At 36.1% G+C, this 19,237-nt stretch overlaps 1 protein-coding gene across 2 annotated transcripts; it reads right to left on the reverse strand.

The window, feature by feature from the left end:
* Positions 1–4,011: 4,011 nt before the first annotated feature.
* reep2 (receptor accessory protein 2) lies at positions 4,012–16,673 on the reverse strand. Of its 2 annotated transcripts, none has more exons than XM_065266559.2 (8): positions 16,485–16,673; positions 14,364–14,436; positions 11,905–11,981; positions 11,596–11,716; positions 11,399–11,512; positions 11,135–11,282; positions 8,356–8,522; positions 4,012–6,289 (listed from the first exon to the last, which is right to left on the reverse strand). In XM_065266559.2, the coding sequence occupies exons 1-8, from the start codon at positions 16,514–16,516 to the stop codon at positions 6,215–6,217; spliced, it is 807 nt and encodes a 268-aa protein (XP_065122631.1). In that variant the 5' UTR covers positions 16,517–16,673; the 3' UTR covers positions 4,012–6,214. The 2 variants fall into 2 exon arrangements, with proteins under 2 accessions (XP_065122631.1, XP_065122630.1); XM_065266558.2 differs by having other exon boundaries at positions 4,012–6,292; positions 16,485–16,672.
* Positions 16,674–19,237: the final 2,564 nt, after the last annotated feature.

The following is a 19,237-nucleotide window of genomic DNA, read 5'->3' on the forward strand; positions in this document are numbered from 1 at the left end:
ACACTTGTCAGATTGTTATTTGTGGTTTTGATCATTGTAATGAATATTTTAATTCCATTGTGAAATGCCACATGTGGCAGTTCTCATTCCTGGCCTCAGCATTTCTGTTACCGAGGAATGAAATAATGAGATATTTTCACAAATGAATCATGAATGTTCTGGCTCTTTCTTGATCAAACGATGCCCTCTGGTGGTCATTAGTAATGGGTATCATAAATTGGCTAGAATTATACTTATTGCACTTTAAGTGTCCCCATAAAGTATTTGGACACATTTTGTGCATGACTGTCTGTCAATGCATTACATCAGTGCATTGATAAATAATGCATGTTTGAAACACAAACTTCATTGTCACATTTCATGTTTTTCTTACTAAGTGTGTTTGTGCCATTTATATTTTTAATAAATACCACTTGAATTGATATTTTATTATGTGATACAGTTGCATAACTTTTTGTGCCCAGATGAAACCAATTTAAAGGGATAGTTCACCCAAAAATTCTGTCATCATTTACTTACTCTCACGTTATATGAATTTTCTTTGTTCTGATGAACACAAAGGAAGATATTTTGAGAAATGTTTGTGGACCCCATTCACTTCCATAGTAGGAAAAAATAATACTATGGAAGTAAATGGGGTCCACAAATGGTTTGTTTATAAATATTTCTCAAAATATTTTCCTTTGTGTTCATCAGTACAAAGAAATTTATGCGGGTTTGTAACTAAATAATGACAGAATTTTCATTTTTGGGTAAACTATCCCTTTAAAAAAGTTCAGACTTTTATCAAATCTAAACTACAGAAAAGTATCTGACTTATCTCCAAAAGATTACTCTTAACGTATGTGCACACCTCCCCACAAATAACTAAGTTCAATGTAAGGCACATAACAACAAATAAAAAAAAATAAATGTCCAAAACTCCAAAAACCAAACTTTTTGGTGACATTTTACTGCAGTGGGAGTATATAATGTGTCCTCCCTCCACAGCAAATGCTTCTTCTTAAAATAACTGCTTTCATTGCAACAAAACCCAGCTGATGCCGTATAACAGGGTTTCTCTGGCTGACGTCAGGACAGTTTGCGTAAACTCCACAGTCTCTAGGGAAGAGAGCGAAAAATAGAGACGGGGAGCTGGCCACCTAGCAACCCTTCATACTGCAACCACGGAGAGGTGGGCAGAGGAGATACGAAGACAAACACATAAGAGAAGAGGAAGACCACAAGAAAAGACATGATGCAAGCGCTGGGCAAAGTTAGGGATTTCCCCCATCTGTGGTTCACACCAACCCACGCACCGGGATCACCCAATGCACCATGGGACTGCAGCAGTCAGGAGATTCGTTTACTGCTGAGCATTACGTAACCAGCTGTGGACATGCCTACGCCGATTGGGTGGTGATATTTACTAGATCATGGGTCACACAAACACAACAAGAATGCACTTCAGCAGAAAGTAGACACTCACAGTAAAAGCACTTAAATGTGACCCCGTCAGTTAAAGTCGTACATAAAATCATCCATCATAATGTAAAGAACATTCTGTGAAAATATTTAATACTGACTGAGTAAGATCATCTCAAAGATTGAAATTAATGTCAAATCAATGAGTGAAATCTGTTTATGCTCCTGATCTCATAATCAGATTATGAGACTTAACCTGGAATTCATAGACAGGGTCACAATTGTTTAACATTTGAGGTTGAAGGCAAGGAATGCATTAATACAACACAACATGACATTACATTTTTAGACCCACATAGTATTTTGAAAAATCGGTTGCTGTCTTGCACCCCAAAGCATGTTGAATGTACTGTTGCATCCAACATGGCAAGTAAAGTTAAATGACTTTTTATGTGCGCCTATGAGATTCATTACTTGAAATGTGACTGACACGAAGCGTTATTCATTATTTCTCTTTCATTCTGCGTCATTGTTCATTTGCACAGTTAAACTGGTTTGATTTGGTAAAGATAATGAGAGGTCTCATTGCAGAGATGTGAGATACATCACATCAATCAATATTCATTACAGTTGGATCAATTATCTCATTATCTTTCTATTATAAGCTTATTAACTAATTCAGTTTACAAACTGATATTATTGGATTACTTCCTCCATCTAGTGGCATTGTTGGGGATTGGTCTGTGATCCTTATTCTTGCTTTTAAATGGATAATTCACTCAAAAATGATTTTGTTGAACACAAAAAAAGATAATAAATGATGGTAAGCGCAGTTGACAGACAGTACCCACTGACTTCAACAGTAAAAGAAAAATACTATGGAAGTCAATGGGTGCCAGCAACTGTTTGTTTATCATCGTTTATTAAAAATTATTTTTGGGGCGTGTTTTTACCAGACAGAGTTCAGGTAAATCCAGGACTAGGCCTTATTTATATTAGGTAATTTAAGATGTTTTTACAAACATACCTTACAAAAAACACTACAGATGTGCATCTTAAAACAAAACAAGTCACTGATGTAGGTTAAAATTAAACAGGACAAGGTGTTTTTAAATTAAAGCAGCTCAAACATGCATTTTAGTCTGGGACTACTAGGATAAACGCCCCTTTGTGTTAAACAGAATAAGGAAACTTGCACAGGTATAAACAACCCTGATTTTGTTTTAACCCAAATAAATAAGTACACTTATCCTAAACCCAGGAATATTTTCTCCATTACTTAAGTGTTTTACTTTAATGCACGAGTTGTATTAGAAATTATCAATTTATTTTAGCTTATTTAAATCTCTTTATTTTTAAATTTTACCCATCATGCATTGCAGCATGTATAAATTAGCTGTATTTCTACTACTGCAGTTATTTTTGTTATCATTGTTGCTTATTATATTTGTGGTGAAGTTAAGAGCAAGTTAACTCATTCCCCGCCAGCCATTTTTGGAAAAAGTTGCCCACCAGCATTTTTTGTGATTTTCACAAGTTTCACAAAATGCTTTTCAGGAAAATTTCCTTCTAAAAATATATATAAACATACAACTATAACAAATGAAAGAACAGACCCTCTGCTTTCAAACAAACAATAAACAAACAAACAAAACGGCAAAAAAACTTTTTTTCATCCTACCCATATATTTTTCCTCTGCTTTTAATCACTTAAAAATTTGTATTTTTCTTAAAAAATACACATTTTTAGCACAAGGCTGAAATAATTGCATTTTTGTAAAGGAATTTTGTTAGAGATCAGATTCAGAACGATTATCAAAACATACAAAGAGTTTTTTTTTACAAAGAGTTAAAATGAGTAAATAATTTTTTTGGTTCAGTTTTTCAAGTGATCGCAGTATTACAGATTAACGTGAAACCTCATCAGGAACACTTTTTTATGCAAATGTTTTCTTTTAATTGACGAGATATTTTGTCAATTGCAGGGAAAGCGTTAAAGATCATTTAACTTTATGAGATTTGATTACCGTCACCATTATTAAGACTTGAGTGTGGAGGTCTCTTTGTGAAATTGAAGCCTTTCCTTTACTTGATGTTACCTTTGCAATATTTGCCTTTAAAAACCAGATTAAAAACACCTTGCAAAGCAGAGTTCTCTTAACATTACAGGTTTCATAAAACTTTTAAAATAAGACTTGTGAAAAGTCTTGTTATTGTAAAGTGCCCATTTGTAGAAAAAAAAGGTTTTGTTAATCTAACAATATATTGCTGAAACAAGAAATTTTACATTCAGTGAACAAATGTTTGAAATTTTAATCTTAAGTACATTTAAAGTTATCTGTTTGTTCAACAAGGCATAATTGACATTTTTTTGTTTTTAAGTTGAATCAACTTACAGCGATGAGGGTGAGTAAATGATAACAGAATTTGTATTTTTGGGTGAACTGTCCCTTTAAATAAAAAAAATCTTACATTAACCACATGGCAGCACATTTCAACATTTTGTTTGCTCTATAATAATAATAAGTCAAAAGAGTTTTGATCAGCAATACAATAAACTCTGAAATAATAAAATAAACATCAAATGACAACATTTTATCCATTAAGGAAGTTGTAATTGCATTTTATTGAATAATAATTTAGTACACACTTAGCAGCGATCTCTTTTTTCATTCTTTTAATATATTAAGAGTATTGGCACAAACAATATTGATGTTGACTATTCTCTCGGTTTAAAACTGCATATGAAATAAAACCAATTTCCAACAAACTAGAAAAAAAAGTATATGTTAATTCATCCTGTGTACTACCCCTCAGTGCAGGGTCTTGAATTTAACACACAAATTATTGTCATGTTTGATTATTGTATGAAAGTAAGAAACAAGGGGTTGTTACAGAATCAAACAAAGGCAAGAGGAAAGAGTGAAACTTGTCATTTTGTGTGGGTTGGTGAATGTCAATCACAATCAAATTTAATTAAAAGACAAATCTACAAACAGAGTTTTTCCTTTAAATGAAAAGAAATGACTCAAGAGAATAAGACACAGAAGATGTCAAGTACTTGACAATCAGCACTGATAATGATGAATGTCACTACAGATCTGCCTTACTGGATGTCATTTCTAAAGTGAGCTTACACACAAACTATCTGCCAGGTAAAATCTACATGTGTGCGTTTTGATCTCTTTCTTTCCTTTAAGACCAAATCTTCATACCTCTCCAAAACACAAAAGGCGAGAGAACAGACAAACTATCATAAATTAAAACTCCACCAATATGCACAAAACAAAGCACTTTTTACAACAAAATTGTATCTTGCTATATACATCCTCTCCTACATAAGAGACAAATTAAATGTAAACATTAAGAAATAAATATGTATAACTTAGTCTATATAAGGCAGACATTTTGTACACTTATAGCACGGTTCTCCTTTCTTGTACAACAGCGACCCCTACCAGCACTAAGCTGTATTGCATTCAAAATACTTTGATACGCAATCGGTACCAAAACCCAAATCTTTCTGTCATAAACAAGCAGTGTTGGGAAACATCTGCCCACATCTGGTTTAAGGGCAAAATGTAAAGGGGTCAATACTGATATTAAAATTAAGAAATAAAAATATATCCCAAACTGCATTATAAACAGAAAAATAACACTTAAGGGTAACTTTAAAAAAATGGACCACAGCTCAAAATTTCAGGGATTGTACCTTGAAGATAAGTTTAAATCATTACGTCATAAAAACGTCACCACCTTTCATATCTAACTCTCAATTTCTTAAACTGCAACTTAGCGCTTCAGTACATTAAAACAAACTGATATGAAATATATAGTGGTCTGCTCACGAGATGTTAACTCAAAAAGCAAGATCTTTACAATCCCACATGTGACTCCCGTTTCATCTTTAGCTCCGATGATATCTGATCTTCAACTTACGTGACAGCTTTTGTAACATCCAAAATGTGCAGAGGTACACTGCCAGAAACAATGTTCAAAAATGGTCACCAGGGCAGTACCCTTTAAAAAGGTCCTAATATATACCATTTATGTATAGATATGTATACATGTTTAAGTGCAAATTTCCAAAGGGGTACCATTTATTGACCATATATTTCTGACAGCATAACATCACGTTACAAGCCTCAAACACATTTTTTTCATATTAAGCAACACAGACATCAAGTCGAGTACCACCGGCTCTAGCTGACAAAAGCACGATTAACATCAAAAGCCTTTCAAGAGTCTTGCGATCTGACTTTTCCAGACATAAATATTCAAAACAAGTCACAGGCTACTGATGTATCACAATCGAGACTAAAGACAAAGCTGTGCTCGCAGCTCTGAGTAATCCTTGTATCCTCCTTTTGTAGCTTACCTGCCTATTTCTTGTTATTTAATAGCCTAATTCTCTGTTCCCGTTTCTCATTTTGTATGCCCTACATGATAAAAAGGAAACTGGCCTCTATAACTGAGAACCGAGGGAGAGTGTTTATGCATTATGCGCAGGCACTGCTTTTGGTTTCATGCTTTATAGAGATGGCCACGTATATTAAGGCCAACAGAACAGATCAGAACAAGACCCAATCTTTCTCTTTTACACACGTATAAGTGTGCATGCTTACAGTAGATAAACGAATTAGGGCTTTTGAAACAGTGAAACCGAGAACGCATGAATCCTGGGGTCTAAATGAACATTAAACCTAGATAGAAAACAGCTTTAAGTGATGTACCTCGTGTCTACAAAAGCAAGAAGCAGGTGGTTAGTATGGAAAAGCATGTGTAGGTGTTATATTGGTAAGGAGGATCGCTATTGTGATTCAGCATTGTTGTTGGCCGTGGTTGTAATTTTCTTCTTTGGCTGTTTCTTCACTGTCTTGGTGGTCTGCTGGACATGAAGAGGATGTGGAGGTTAAGAAAAATAGGAGAAAAGAAAGAGAGAGCATTATAGCTTCAACAATTACAGTATGAACCTTCTCAAACCACTTAAACCACTGAAGCATTGAACAATTTGTGCATACAGACGTGCTTACACAAATAGATTTGAGGACTTAAATAGGCAATACAAGCTATTTAAAAACTTTTAGAAGAATCTCTTGACAGAAATGCAATATAATATACATGACTATGTTATCAGTAATGTTTAAAGAACTTACATAATGAACTGTATTGTTTTTATTAACTTAGAATGAGACGTGTTTGTCAAACACAAGGTTTGCTTATCACATACATGAATGCGCAGCAACACAAAACCATTATTAAATATGAAAGATTAAAGGATTGAATGTAAAAGATTATTATTGAGTCTCTTGAGACATATTATGAGACATTAGAAGGCGTAAAGAGCTGCTTCACCTATAGCCTGGTAAGTAAATAAATACTTTTCACGAAAACTTTCCTCTTAATTGTCATTATACTTGTGCTTACGTTTAGTGAATTTGGACTGTTCTACATGAGCAGCCGCTTGCACGGGGTTGGTCATTTGCATAAAACACGCCCAAACCAGCTCCATGTAAGGGCTTTCCACAGCGCTGGTCCACAGAAAAATTTAAAGCAGTTTGTCATAAAAGCAAAAGAGCTCCAAAAGATATCAATGATCAGATTTATTACGGGTAAAGTTCCATTTTGCTTTGTATTTTTGCTGTCCACCGACCTGAGTTACATTAAATAAGTATTGGATGCGTTAACAAATATGACATTTAATTATATGACAGAGACGCACATCTGTTTAAAATAAAACAGACAGGAGATCAAGTGATTGACGTTTGGACTTCTCATTTACATGACGTTTACATTAGGCATTAAGCAAGCACTTTCATATAGAGATTTAAAAAGTGAGGAGGAAAGCGTGAAGATTTGTCATTACGTGCATCTTCTATATGTGTAGAAAAAAAATAAGTTGGCTATATTAATGTATAATGTATATAATAATAAAAGATCATGTAAAATAATATGTAAAACAGAATATTATAATATAAAATATAATCATGTAAATGTTATATATCAACATTATTATAAACATTATAATTATAACCTAGTATTTGATTATAGTGTACATGATTTTTGCGTATATTTAGAAGACATTTTGATATGAAAGTTTTTGTTGAATCACAAATTTTTCTTGAAAACATCCATACACACATCTCAAGCACAAATTTGGGCGTACGCATGCTTAATGAATGAGACCCATTGTGAGCGTAATAAATCAGTTTCAGAAATACAGCATGTAGGCATGAACATTTACTGTCAAAAGTACCGTGATTTAAAATAAAAATTTTATCAGTAACATATTTATAAGTACAGGTACAGCAGTAAATAAACAGCAACTGTCATTTCTTGATACACTATTCTTAAAAAAAAAAGAGGATAATATATAAGAGAAAAAAGAAATTAGAAGATGGGGAATAATGGTTGATGTTTTGGTTATTAAAAACATTTTTTTTTGTTTTTGTTAATACCGCATCTTACAGAAACATTTTGAACACTATGAACACATTGTATTTTATGAATCCAGACCTTCTGCAAGGAAAACCGGTTTAATTTCGGTTTTAAGAAAAGACAAGACGTTCAAATGTCACAAACACGCTATTAGGTTTTATCATTTGTAAATATAATGCCATACATGTTATTAAAATACATTTTTATTTAATTTTGTGTTAATATTAAAAAGTACCAGTCAAAATTATTTGCAGCTTTGGGGTTACCGTATGTTATCAGTTTTAAGCAGTTGTTATCTGGGAATAACAAACCTACAAATGTCATGACTGGCCAATCAGCATCAAGGATTCCAATGAGCTGTGTAATAAGTAAGGATACATCCATCCTAGTTTTATAACACACTGGACACTTAAACACCTGAATAAGTGTTTGATACCCGATCATGTATTAAAAAGGCAAAAAGTGGCTGTTAGACAAATAAGAGCAAATGAAGTAGTGTACTCTTAAATGTACCTCTGTCTTTGCAGCTGCTGGTTTCTTGGCAGCTCTGACGCTTGGCGTGCGTTTGGGGGCTTTATCTGCCACATCCTCATCTGAATGCTCAGTCCTGTTATCTGACAGGTCATCAGAGCGAGAGCTGTGTTGTGATTCGCTCTCAGCCGGTACGGGCGTGACTCGAACTAAAAAAAAAACAATGAATCATACAGCTGACGGGTCATATTTTCTTCAGCCATGTTGCCAGCATTTCACCACCTCAGAATTATAATACATGAACAGTTTGGAAATATTGAGCTTCAAAGTTTTTGCATCCATATAGCAAAACTGATATGGGGAACAAATCTCTTTTAGACATGAAAATGACAGTGACCCCAAATGTATCCTAAATGTACAATATTAAAATCCTCTTAGATTTGTAATTTTTTTTTATTATTATTTTGAAGAGGTCGATTTTAGATAGAACATTAACTCTAAAAAAATATCACTTTCTGCTTGGAATTATACGGTTATATCGTACAAAACATTCATGAAATCAATCATTTAAATCAGTTTACTTAAAATTTGGTTTTAAAACATAAAATTTGTATTAGTATTTGATCTTTAGGGCTTAATATTGTACAATTTAAGACATTTTGAGACTAAAAACTGTGAAAAGCATTTCGGCAAAGCAGTTTCATAAAGTTTAATAAATACACTGTAAAAAGTGAAAAGTTGGATCAAACTTTAAAAATTACTTCAATTGGTTATTTAAAAAAACAGTTATTTCAACTTATATGTATAATTGAAAAATACTTGAAATGAAAATTAAAGTTGAAAAAATTTTAAAATTTTGGTGTCACCAAGTGAAGTAATTTTTTATTTTCAAACTTTTTACTCTTAACAGTGTACAAGTATACAGGATGGATCAAGGTTAAAATATAACCTCCGTAGAACAACAATGACTTTACTGGAAAAAAGCAAATGGACTAAAAATCACAAAACTCTTTACTGCTCGCCTCTTAGGGGGCGTGTACACGTGTTCATGCTGGTGGATATTTTCAATTTGCAATCATAGCAACCAAAGCGCTTAGCCTTAGCTGATAAAACGCTGTCAAGCATCCACAGTCGGCTTTCGCCTGCCGTTTCCAGCCACCTTAAATGCTTTGGTGCCCATTCCCCATTAATGTAAATCCCTGGGTATACTAGGTACGTCCGCATATGCACGCCATCCGCATGACGTCACTTTCGTCATCAGGAGGGTCAGCGGCCATCCGCATGCTGCCTATAAAATTTGAGACCGCGCGGACAGTGCGCGTACAGTTCGCGTATCTATGTGAAAAAAATTAAGACAGGAAACTCCACTAAAAACAAATATACAAAGGAAATAGACAGTATTTCCACACACACTGCATAGTTTTTTATTTTTACATATTTACTTTTTCCAACAACAGAAACTGTAGAGCATTTGCGTCACCATAATGTTTGATTCCTGTTCTTTGTTTTCTTGTTTTTTGTTTTAAACTTGTGCGCAAAGGTGAATCGGCTACTTTTTTCACCTATCCTAAATGTTTTAATGTACTGTAAATGTCACCAAATCAGTGCTGCCCTGACAACCTGTAAGAGTAATACTTTGGATAAAGAATCATTTGTATAGCGGCTATCTACGTGTAGTCACAATGAGTGTACTTTGAAAGCTGGCTCGCGTACGTGGAAAAAAGTATACCACTGCCTTACGTTAGTGTAAGAAGGCAGACGAAAGTTAGCGCTGGTGACTAAAAGCTAGTGCTGCTGGCTACTGTGAACTAAAATAAAACGAATGAATAAAAAGACTAAAATTGGCTGTTGTTTGGGCTGCTGTCTTTGTCAAGATCATCAGTATAATTGTCAATTGTGAGATTTCATAAACATTGCATTGCGTAACATTGTTTAGTCCATGTTTCTAATCTCTGTCCTGCCGTCACTGGGCAGAGCATTCCGGTGACATCATAAAGAAAGCTGATCCTGATTGGTCTTTTTTGTGCATTTAAAGTGGTTCACACAGATATAACCTTATAAAAAAAGTTCAAGTTCAACTTTGTATATAAAATCTTCTTGTTTTCTAAATAAAATAAAATCATCACATAATGTAAATAGAATACGAATATGTGAATAACTTTATTTTGACAAAAATGTCGCCTTATAATTCTAAGGCGAAAATTTGTCTGATTTCTGCTTATATAACCACGTAATGTGATTTGAACCTTAAAGTTTAAGGACTGAAGTAAGAGAGGATTTCGTGGAGGTTTCCTCCTCTTTCTGGCATTTAAAGCCTGCCAGATCCATTCAAGCCCACATTCAAAGTCCAGAACACAAAGACATCCTTAGTCCGGCCATTTGCTTGTCCATTCACAATGTAGATGTGCTCCTCTGAAATTCAATGAACTCACTCTGTGGGCTAACACGTCTCATTATTATAATTTGTGGAATTTAAATGATTTCACCATAAATTTAATTCTGTCATTTCAGACCTCAAGCTCTAAGTTTCCTACCGGTGTTCGCCTTTTCTCTTCAGCCAATCATCTTCATAACTTTTTTCTGTAGGCGTCAACCTTCAGGGACTTACTACATCACTGCATGTGAAGAGGTTAAATGCTAAAGGCATAAATAATCCCAACCTCAATTCAGTGGGCGACTGAATCACATGCACGTCACATCATCTCCAAAACAATGGATGCCTGCAGAACGGCTAAAGATATGTCAAGATAAATTCTGAATATGAAACTGTATGTGTAGTTTGTTTGTGTGGATGTGTATGGACATCACTGCATGTCTTTACCTGTACGTGTGGCTGTTTTAGCACGTGGCAGCGTGGCGGCGGGGTGCATGTCGTCTGCGCCGTCCAGCTGAAGCTCGTCTTCATTTTGAATGAGGGTCAGATCCTGCATACTGAAACTGCGCAGTTTCTCTGATAACACACCCTGACCCTGCAAAATCCCAAAAGGTCATAACCATGTTACTTATGACTGTGAAAACATACGTGAATTTATAAACGTCTGCTTTTACACCTAACCCCATAAACAAACACACAAACTCATCTCACCTTAGTGGCAGCTGTGACTGCAGCAGTGGCTGCGATGTTGAGGCCTCTTTTCCCGAACCGCATCATGGTATCATAGCTGCGGTCTTTAGCTTGGGTTATATACTCATCTATTTCCTGTAATACACACACACATTAAGCAATAAGTCTATTACTCTGCCAGTGGTTTATTACAAACGATCAAGAAGGTTGATTTGTACCTTCTCTTTATTGGAGAGCGTCGGGTGCACAAACTTGCGGTACAGCACGCTGGAGCCCTTTGTGTAAGGGGACAACAGCCAAATGACAAAGGCAATTTTCAGCTCAAAATAAAATGGGAACCTGGGAAAAAGGAAAGAAAATCAGACACCATAATATTGTAAACAATAATAATATTGTGTTTGCTGTTATATTTGACTGTTTTTTTATGTTTCTAGCTGTTCATGAATCCCTAAGCAGTTAACATATTCCAGATCCTGCAATGCATAAATAAATGCAAGACCTCGACTTATAAATAAGCATTTACTGACCAGGAGAGAAGCATATCTGTGATCGTCTCTGCCGTCGTAAAAAGTGCAAACACTATCCAGTACATCATCCATTTCACCTGAGGACAGAAACCCACAGATCATGACATCAGCATGACTGAAAATGGACTTGTGCATTATGCACGACTGCTTCATTAAAGAAAACAGTGATGTAATCTTAATATATGCTACTGTCTCCATCTGTACAGACAGCTTATCTTGTCATTTATAAAAATACTATGGCCAGCTAAAGCAACATATAAATGTTTGTTTACAAATCCAAAAACACATTAATGCAGGTTCATAAAACATTGCGTTTTCTAAAAGTTTCCAAATGAGTGAATGACATCCTATTGTATCTGAACTGACACTACATCAGACTTATAAAAGAATGAATAAGGCACGAAGTAAACGTTAGGGTCGATACACGGTAGTATTGGGGGTCGGGGCAGTAGTTTACTCATTTATTTATTTGTAAATTTTTTACTCATTTAAGACAAGTCAATTGATTGGTGGACAAAAAAGATGCAAGGGGGGCAACAGTGTCATAACCGCAACCTTCCTAAAACTGATGCCATTAACCATCAGCATCATTAAGTCCAGGCGCTCTAAAATGTCCTGCCTGCCAGGGAGTGGGAACAACAAACTCGCTGGTTTTAACCCTCTGCGTCCCTAACAACCTCTCTAGTGCAAAGTTAAGCCCACAAACCCTCTTGTGCGAGGAAAAGCATGCAATGCGCATGTTAATGTGAAACTATGATATTAATAATAACCATTGCCAACTATCGTCATGAAAGCTCGCTATTAGCGATATGTCTGACAATCGTCAATAGACGATACTATCGGCACAACCCTAGCATGCACTAGCCAATTAAAAACTTCACCTTATTTTCTGAATGGAAAATGTTGACGGAATTCAAATAAGAGATTCACCGATATTAAAATTTTCCCATTGATACCGATAGCCGATTATTCAGAGTGATGTTGCCTATGCCAATACAGACAGTTTGTTGATTATATTAAAGGATTAGTCCATTTTCTTAAAAGAAAAATCCAGATAATTTACTCATCACCATGTCATCCAAAATGTTGATGTCTTTCTTTGTTCAGTCGAGAAGAAATTATGTTTTTTGAGGAAAACATTGCAGGATTTTTCTCATTTTAATGGACTTTAATAGAGCCCAACATTTAATACTCAACACTTAACAGTTTTTTTTCAACGGAGTTTCAAATGACTATAAACAATCCCAAACGAGGCATAAGGGTCTTATCTAGCAAAACGATTGTCATTTTTGACAATAAAAATAACAAATATACACTTTTAAAGCACAACTTCTCGTCATGTAGATCCGGTCGTGATGCGCCAGCTGACCCCACGCAATACGTCATGACGTCAAGAGGTCACAGAGGACGAACGCGAAACTCCGCCCCAGTGTTTACAAGCGTCTTGAAAGAGGACCGTTCCTACGTTGTTGTATGTCAACTGATACTAATTAATGTCTTTGTGTCAGTTTATTGTTTAAAATGGTCCGCAAATGTGCGTTTTATATGTGTAACACGTGACCTCCCTACGTCACTACGCATTTACGTTAGATCGTGCTGGATCGGACCTACACGAAAAGTTGTGGTTTAAAAGTACACATTTTTTATTTTTCTTGTCAAAAATGACAATCGTATTGCTAGATAAGACCCTTATGCCTCGTTTGGGATCGTTTATAGACCTTTGAAACTCCGTTGAAAAAAACTGTTAAGTGTTGAGTTAAGTATTAAATGTTGGGCTCTTTTAAAGTCCATTAAAATGAGAAAAATCCTGCAATGTTTTCCTAAAAAAACATAATTTCTTCTGGACTGAACAAAGAAAGACATCAACATTTTGGATGACATGGAGGTGAATAAATTATCTAGATATTTCTTTTAAGAAAATGGAATATTCCTTTAACTTCTGAAGATAACAATGAAAATTAAACATTAAAAACTAGTGATGTTTCAACAGTAGCCCTAAACAGAAAAACTGAGCATGTTTCGGCACTACGTGGTCTCAGAAGATGATGTGTTGTCCTGTGGCGGCTACAATAGCTTTACTATGCGTTTCGAAAAGGAAGGTGACCTTTGGACTGAGCCTTTAGTTGCAATTCAAAGTCTCACCGCTAGATGCCGCTAAAACAACCTGACTGCACTTTTAATTTGACCGACAGAGATAAACATAACATTTTATGAAGATTAAGCACCTCTCTGATACTTCACTGAAAAATAAAACTGTGACCTGACAACTTTGTATCCTTAAGTTGTGAAATGCCCTTAATCAATGCGTTTTTTTATTTCAAATAATCTATGTAACTAGAAACCTGAACGACCAGAAATAAAACCTTGTAAATGAATAATTTATATATAATAAATACAAATAAATAACATTATGAAAGATTAAAATAACAGGTTGATGGAAGCCATACTACACTACTTACATACTCCTTGACGTTTTTCGTCTTCACAGCTTTATATGAGGAATAGGCTGGATAGAGGGTCCCAAAGGCGAGGCTGCAGAGAAGAAAGACCATCAGTAAATACTAAACTAGACTGTAAGACAATAAAGCTTCTTACTAGGGCTGTGCAAAAAAATCGACTGCGATTATCATGCGCGTGTCATCATTAAAGCCGCATCGGTGATTAGAAGTAAATCGCCATCAGCTGCTTTCAGACGGAGCAGCATTTATTACACAGACCCGTAGTTCACCAAGAAGCAAGGCAAAATCGCATAGAAAATCGGAATCGATTTTCCTCGATTATAAACCCGATTTTGCCTAGCTTCTCGGTGAACTACGGGTCTGTTTAATAAATGCAGCTCCATCTGAAAGCAGCTGATGGCGATTTAATACTAATCACCGAACCGGCTTTACTGATGACATGCGCATGATAATCACAGTCGATTTTTTGCACAGCCCTACTTCTTACCATTACAAACTAACTAATATTAAATATAATTCAATATGTCACCTGCACCACTACCTTAGATATTCCTAACACTACCTTAACTCAAAGTAGACAATTATGAATATTGTTAATACAATTTTTAAAGAAACATAACTGCAATAATTGTATTATCATGCATTAATAGGTGGGCAAGATTTAACCTGAAAAGTCTGACTAAAAGAAATAATGATAAATGTATTACCATTGTAGCCCCATAGCCTAAACAAACATATTTTGTGATGCTACACTGAAGGCAAACACATCTGAGAGCCATTATAAGTGAATCATTTATGAAACGGAGACGAGACGAATCTAACGAAGGGCCAAGATTAGAAACATACACTATGCATGTGCACCACACACCCAGACACGTGCTCATGTACACACACACACACAAATTTGTGCTGATGTGACAAGATCCCAAACATTCTGCAATAGCAGATCCAACAAAGGGTGTCAGGATACAGGACGGACCACACCTACATGCACTGCAGTCAGCAGCTGGATGTATGAATCTAAATCTGTGCCGTTTCACATTCACTGGCTAAAAACATGCTTAAACCTATGGTCCACGTGCATATATTTTGCCTCAGGTAAATGTGCATGCACGTGCAGACTGTAATGCACAATGAACCGTAAGGAGAAGAGAACGGGGCAGTATGGCGCGTGGCAGACCACATGCCCTCTATCCCTTTAATACAGCCTGATTCCCATAATGCATCTGCCCACCACAGTTAAAGCCTCACAAGAGCATTCCATAAGATACAGAAACCCACATTAATGAGCAGTATAATGTAAACATATGGTTTAATGCCATACAGTACACACCCATGCACACTTCAAACATGATCTTTGTGATCAACTGCCCAGCATATTTTTGTAGATCATCATGGCGTAAGTGCCTGCAGTATTCAGTTCATGAGGAAGTTGGTAACCTGAGCTTACAGGCTTAAAGTAATTCTGTAAGATTCAATGTCACCTAATTGTGTAAACCCCACTTAAGGGCCCACGAGACCCCAAGCACATGAATAAATGTGGGAGTCAAATGTTATAGACTGCCTTTCTTTCCATTACATAATATAACCAACAGAGAAACATCAGCTGGACAGGTGGGCCTTATTACAGAAAAAACATCAGCAACCGGTTTTTAAAGACGATCAGTTTGTGATGTTAAAATGTAGCATCTGGAAATATTATGTTGGCCTCAGCATACGAGAGAGACCGTGTGTTGGATGTCTTAACATATGAATATTGTCTGCATGTCTAAACATTCTGATGCTTTTTAATCCCAAATTATTACTGTTTAAACGTATATGAGTGGCAAATTACGTTAAATAACATTAAACATACATGCATCGTTTTGCGCCAGGTAAAAAAAACACGCGATACAAACAGTGAATCCCAATCTGCATGAGGTCATCGCTTTTGTTGTATCAATTCACGCTTTTAAATGATTTGAGTAGCCAAATATGTTAATGTCCCTCTAAATGCAAGTACAACAGAATTTAATTAAGGAAAATCAAGAACATCGTGTATTTTCAGTGGAAAGCGTCATGTATCCGCAGCAACACAAAACAAACGCGCGCGCACACGCGGTTCATGTACTGTACACTCACACCACCATCCGCGAGATAATCCACGACACCATCTTGATCTCTGTGGCGGTTTTTTCTTATTTTAGCCAATTATTCACCAGCTCCATTCCGACCACACGACTGATGCTGCATTAAAAGGAATCCAAGCCGATCCCGAGCGTCTGTGTCTCTATGATGATGATGATGTAGAGCCGCCGCATATGCGCGTAGTCACCGCGCGTGTCTTAAAGGGACAGTGACATCTTTACGCCGCCTGCTCACCGTAATGTGAAGAAGCGCTGTTAAAAAAATAAAATTTAATATAATATATATAATATATTTTTAATACTTATCCCATTGATCAAACAGTAAAACTGCATACTATTTGCGTTATGGATTATGATATGTCGTCACGTTAGTACTTTGTCTTTGCACCAGTGAATATTTGTGTTAATGTTGTCTTTTGTTTGCTGAAGGGAGGAAATCCCCCCAAAAAATTACTCTTGCTAAACATGATGAACATTTACCCACTGACAAAAAACTATCCAAAAAAACAAAAGTTATTTCATTTATTAAAATGGAAATTAATTTCATAAGTATTTGACCCCTTCACAGAACATGACTTAGTACATGGTGGGAAAACCATCACAGAGGTCAAACGATTCTTGTAGTCTGCCACCAAGTTTGCACACATCTCAGGTGGGATTTTGTCCCACTCCTCTTTGCAGATCCTTTGGTTTTGAGGCGAATGTTTGGCAAATTAAACCTTCAGCTCCCTCCACAGATTTTTTAAGGAATTAAGGCTTGCTAGGCCACTCCAGGACCTGAATGTGCTGCTTCTTGAGCCACCTTTGTTGCCTTGGCCGTGTGTTTTGGGTCACTGTCATGCTGAAAGACCCATCCACGACCCATTTCAATGCCCTGGCTGAAGGAAGGAGGTTCTTACCTAAGAGTTCGGTACATGGTCCATCGTCTCTTAGATGTGGTGCAGCTGTCCTGTCCCCTTAGCAGAAAAACACCTTGAAACCATAGCGTTTCCACCTCCATGTTAGAGGTTTGGGATGGTGTTCTTGGGGTCATGGGCAGCACGAATGCGAAACTTGTCAAAACATCATCATGTGTGTGGATCGTCATGTCAAAATATGTGTTCCGTGTGTCACGTGAACCTATGTGCATTGCGCGTCATGTCAAAATATGTGCCTGTTACAAACGCTTTGTAGAGGTTTATGATAAAAGAGTTTGCTAGATTCTTGCTTAATCTCATGTCTGTTTAGTGTTAAGTGTCTTGTGAGACGTAAGCGTTTTTTTTATCATGAACCCTTTTGACGCATATGCAGCAAGCACATATTTTGACATGACACGTGACGCACACAGAACGCTCTGAACACATATTTTGACATCAGGAGCCACACACGACACCCCAAACACATATTCTGTTCCGAGGAGGCACCGGCCACTGACTTATAATGAAATTAACCCACCCTCAGGCCAATCCAAAATACGTATGTCCATCTTCTTCCAGAGGAACACAATCAAAGTTTTATTAAAAAAATGTCCTTGGTCTTCCAAGCTTTATTACTGAAGTAAAAAGGAACCAACCAGGGAACAACCTCTGACTTTGAAGCCCAAAAAGGACTTTTGAGGTAATCAATGCGATTTTGTAAGAAAAATATCCATATTTAAAACCTTATAAACTATAATAACTAGCTTCTGGTAAGATACGCATTCACCAGATAGTAGCATATTGGACGATGCGTAAGATCCGATGAGAACAGGCTTGTCTTATATAGAAAAAGACCTTTATTAACCCCATGGGTCTTCAACGGCAGAAGTTGTTCCCTGATCCCTGTTTCCCTTATAAAGCTTGGATGAGGACATTTTTAATATAACCTTGTTTGTGTCCGTCTAAAAGAAGATGGTGATATGTGAGTAAATCATAAATTTCATTTTTCACTGAAGTTTCATTTTAAGTTTTTTTGGCATGTTCTGTAAAATGTTGTGGAAATCGCTATTCACTTATTAGGTTTAGATGTTAAAGTTATATTTTATTTCAGTGGCGGTTCGTGACTGCTCTTCCGAGGGGCACAAATTCAAAATATGTGTTGGGGTTAGGGTTAGGGTTAGTGTCTCCCTAACCCAAAATTTACGCAAGACACTCCCTTAACAGTAAATTCTGATTATGCATGAGATTATGCGAGGATCTGGCAAACGTGAGCGTCTCTTTTATCATAAACCCTTTTTGCAGCAGGTACTTATTTTGACAATACACGTGATGCACATAGGATCACTCGACACGCAGACCACATATTTTGAAATTACGAACCACACATGATGGGCTACATACATGTTGTAACGAACTTCGCATCAAGCACCCTCGAAGAAAGAAGTCACCGGCCACCACTCCCTAAAAGGTTCATATTGGTACCTCTATCACTCTAAGAAAGGATGTGTTCATTTTTTACACATATTTTGTGTTCTGCTATTTAACACATTGTGTTTCATCAAAATTATGCTTGTAAGAATGGTATGCATCAATGGATCTGTGTGTGAACTGCAATGTCACCTATATACACTGAAAAAAATTCTAAATGCAACAATTTTGATTTTACCCCCATTTTTCATGAGCTGAACTCAAAAATGTAAGACTTGTTTATGTACATAATAGGCCTATTTATCTCAAATATTGTTCACAAATCTGTGTAAATCTGTTTTAGTGAGCACTTCTCCTTTGCCGAGATAATCCATACATTGAATTGACAGTGATTGTCACATTATTGTTGAATGTCGTTGTTGAC

Source organism: Paramisgurnus dabryanus, chromosome 16 (genome assembly GCF_030506205.2).
Source record: "Paramisgurnus dabryanus chromosome 16, PD_genome_1.1, whole genome shotgun sequence".
NCBI lineage: Eukaryota > Metazoa > Chordata > Actinopteri > Cypriniformes > Cobitidae > Paramisgurnus > Paramisgurnus dabryanus.

What these genes read in the sequence shown, in the direction of transcription:
- reep2 (XM_065266558.2), bottom strand. Translation starts at nt 16,516, where the DNA reads ATGGTGTCGTGGATTATCTCGCGGATGGTGGT. An exon ending in CGAAAAACGTCAAGGAGTAT is followed by an intron (nt 11,982 to 14,363) that starts GTAAGTAGTGTA and finishes TTCTGTCCTCAG; the next exon opens with GTGAAATGGATGATGTACTG. An exon ending in CGCTCTCCAATAAAGAGAAG is followed by an intron (nt 11,513 to 11,595) that starts GTACAAATCAAC and finishes TGTGTATTACAG; the next exon opens with GAAATAGATGAGTATATAAC.